We start from the raw sequence: 2,844 nt of genomic DNA, 5'->3' as shown, positions 1-2,844 counted from the left end.
GTAATAAATTACTATAAAACGATTAATAAAGAAATATTTGTAGCGTCGGTGATCACTTCATGTCTTTGAAAATATTATCCAACTTAATATAAATAGCCCAAAATAATAGGCATTCGGGCTCAAATATTACTCTGATGATGGTCAGAATACTCTTACTTGGTCAGTTGTGCTCAATCACTCCAAAAGGCATTATTGTTTTTTTTTTTTCAAATAATTTGTCTATATTTAAGTTTTATGGTATGATCCTATGGGAGGGGGTTATAAACTCCTTATTATCCCCCTTTTACAAAAAAAAAATTGATTGAAGTGTTAGTTATAAATATTTTCAGGGAGAATTTTTGCAACTTTTTAAGTAATATGTATATTAAAAGGAAGGGGTCTGCCCTTTCCAAAAAACAAATGAAATAACAATGACATGATAAATTGAGATAAAAAAATACTTTAAGATAATGGTTATAAAAGTATTATCCATGTGTGATGTTAAGTGTCGTGTACATTATATTTAAAATTAAAATTAAATAGATAATAAAAAGAAATTCTTATTCAAGCAAGAGCTCCATTGAATGAATCTGCGTCAACCGTTTTGCATATTAAAGTTATTACAGCAAATTTTTAATGGACGTATTTATTTTGATTTGTTTTGTCATTTAAGCCAAGCGGATTCCTTTGCTGTTTGGACATTCGTCATTTAATTTAACTATTAATTCTGTGAAAAATAAATACATTTATTTAATAAATNGTTAATTCTGTTAAAAATAAATACATTTATTTAATAAATCATAAATTACTGTAACAAAACTTCTTTTTTTCAACTTGAAAAAAATGTTATTGTTATTATACTTTACTTAAATTTACTGGTTGTTTTTAATGTGTTATTATGATTTTACGATTTCATGTAATTTTCTAACTAATGGAACAATTATGAAAATTATGTTCAAAAAAGCTATTGTAATTTGAAGCTCAAAGATAATATATGTATGTTCGAAAAGAACATTTATCGACTTAAGACCTAAATTTTTTACCGAGTACATCTTTAAAACTTTTAACTTTCAAAGACCCACAAAAATTTTGTTAAAATCCGCTGGTTTTTGACCAACTGCAAAAGTTTTTAGCAATCCAACTAACAAGCTCCAAAAATATTATTTTAAGAGAAATTGAATGACTAATAAGGTGGAACTAAATATTGAAAATATTGCTAATTAATTATTAATAGAAAAAAAAAGTTACAGTTTAGTCTCCTGATTTAAATCTTTTCCTGAAAATAAAGATATTAAAAACCTAAGACCCAGAGAGATACATAATATCGCCAGAAAGACAAGTATTTTTGGCCATCTGTAGGGGGTGACTTGATAGTCCACCCTTATACAATGATAGATAATAATACTTTGGTAATAACACTTAGGTGTGTAAACTGAATCAAGACAATTCGGTATGAGGTGTGCATAATGGACCAACAGGTCATGAGTGCATGGGCATTATGTCACCTCACTTATAACTAAAATTAGTCTCCTCATTATGTGGAAAAATTTTTTTTTTTTAATATCTTTAGTTTTTTCGTTTTTGTCACTTATTTTTTAATCTATACTATTTTCAGGAAAAATTATAGAACTAAATGTGAACAATAAAAAATGTTAAACCAGCCNACTAAATGTGTACAATAAAAAATGTTAAACCAGCCAGCCATTTGGGGTAATCGAACCCGCTACTTCCCTTAGATGCAACTCTGGTGTTCCAGAATCTGTTACTGGGAGGATTTTTTTTTCATACAATCTAAAATTAAAAAGCAGTATATATTACTTTTTTCTTTATTGTTATACAAAAATTATTTTTTGAAGGGGAAATATTAAATTTGCCACCCAAAAAATTTTACCATATATGCTTATGATTGTACCATATTAAATTAATGATAAGTTCAACCATCTAATAATATTTTAATAATTATCACTATTAAAAAAAAGTCAGATTTTACTGTTTCAAAACTTCTACTTTCTACGTTAATGAGTTGTAATTATTAAAATTAAATATTAAAATAAAATGAAAAGTTCACAATTTCTAAACATAGCCCTGTTCTCCATTATTGTAATAATTTAATATTTATAAATAGAACATCTTAAAATACTATGATAAATAAAATGATACGATAACACATAAAATGTCTTTAGTAAACAGGGTTGTAGTAATGTTTTAAACGTGTTTAAAACAACCAAAATTTCAAAATTCATATTCGTCTATAGAACGTTTTATCTATTTCTTTAAAAACCCTATTTGTATATCCTCTTTCATGTAATGTCATATAAGCTTCACGAATAATCATTCGTTTAATTTTAATCCTAGTTTTTGTGTCTATTTGATAATCAATGCCTGAATGAAGTAGCTAGCTGATAATTCTATATGTTTAAAAGTACTTTTTTAACTACAAAACATTATTCATTTTTCAGGATTTTTACGAAATTTAATTATTTGAATTTTAAAACATAAAATGACAGGTTTGGATTATACTAATTTGGGTCCTGATGCCCAATTTTTTACCCAAAGTGAAGATTTTTATTTTTGCATAAAATTTCTTTCATAACTAAAGATAATTTAATTATAAATTTCATTTTTATTTGATAAATCTTATCGTATTGATCTTAAACACTTACTTATTTCGTGTTCACAGTTATATTTATCCAGTACACATTTGTTTCCAAAGCTTAAGTTTATTTTATCGCCATCAGATCCACAAATTGGTTTGTAGTCAGTTGTGCAGACTATGTTACATTTGTTAAACGTAGACATCGTAGTTGACGGAAAAATTGTAGACGATGGAAAAATTGTAGACGATGGAAAAATTGTAGACGATGG

The 2,844-nt window shown here is 26.4% G+C and overlaps 1 protein-coding gene across 1 annotated transcript in view; it reads right to left on the bottom strand.

Annotated features, from left to right (window-relative positions):
• Positions 1-423: 423 nt before the first annotated feature.
• LOC126908151 (uncharacterized) overlaps positions 424-2,844 on the bottom strand; it is a 45,218-nt gene continuing 42,797 nt past the window's right edge. Inside the window, exons 4-5 of the mRNA XM_050690060.1 lie at positions 2,643-2,844; positions 424-706 (exon numbers count right to left, since the gene is read on the bottom strand). The exon at positions 2,643-2,844 is cut by the window's right edge and continues 1 nt beyond it. Of these exons, the coding sequence (XP_050546017.1) occupies positions 648-706; positions 2,643-2,844 (261 nt within the window). The 3' untranslated portion in view covers positions 424-647. The remainder of the gene's footprint in view (positions 707-2,642) is intronic.

This window comes from Daktulosphaira vitifoliae, unplaced genomic scaffold (assembly GCF_025091365.1).
Source record: "Daktulosphaira vitifoliae isolate Bord-2020 unplaced genomic scaffold, ASM2509136v1 Scaffold_5, whole genome shotgun sequence".
Lineage (NCBI taxonomy): Eukaryota > Metazoa > Arthropoda > Insecta > Hemiptera > Phylloxeridae > Daktulosphaira > Daktulosphaira vitifoliae.
This window is presented reverse-complemented; position numbering and strand designations above follow the sequence as displayed.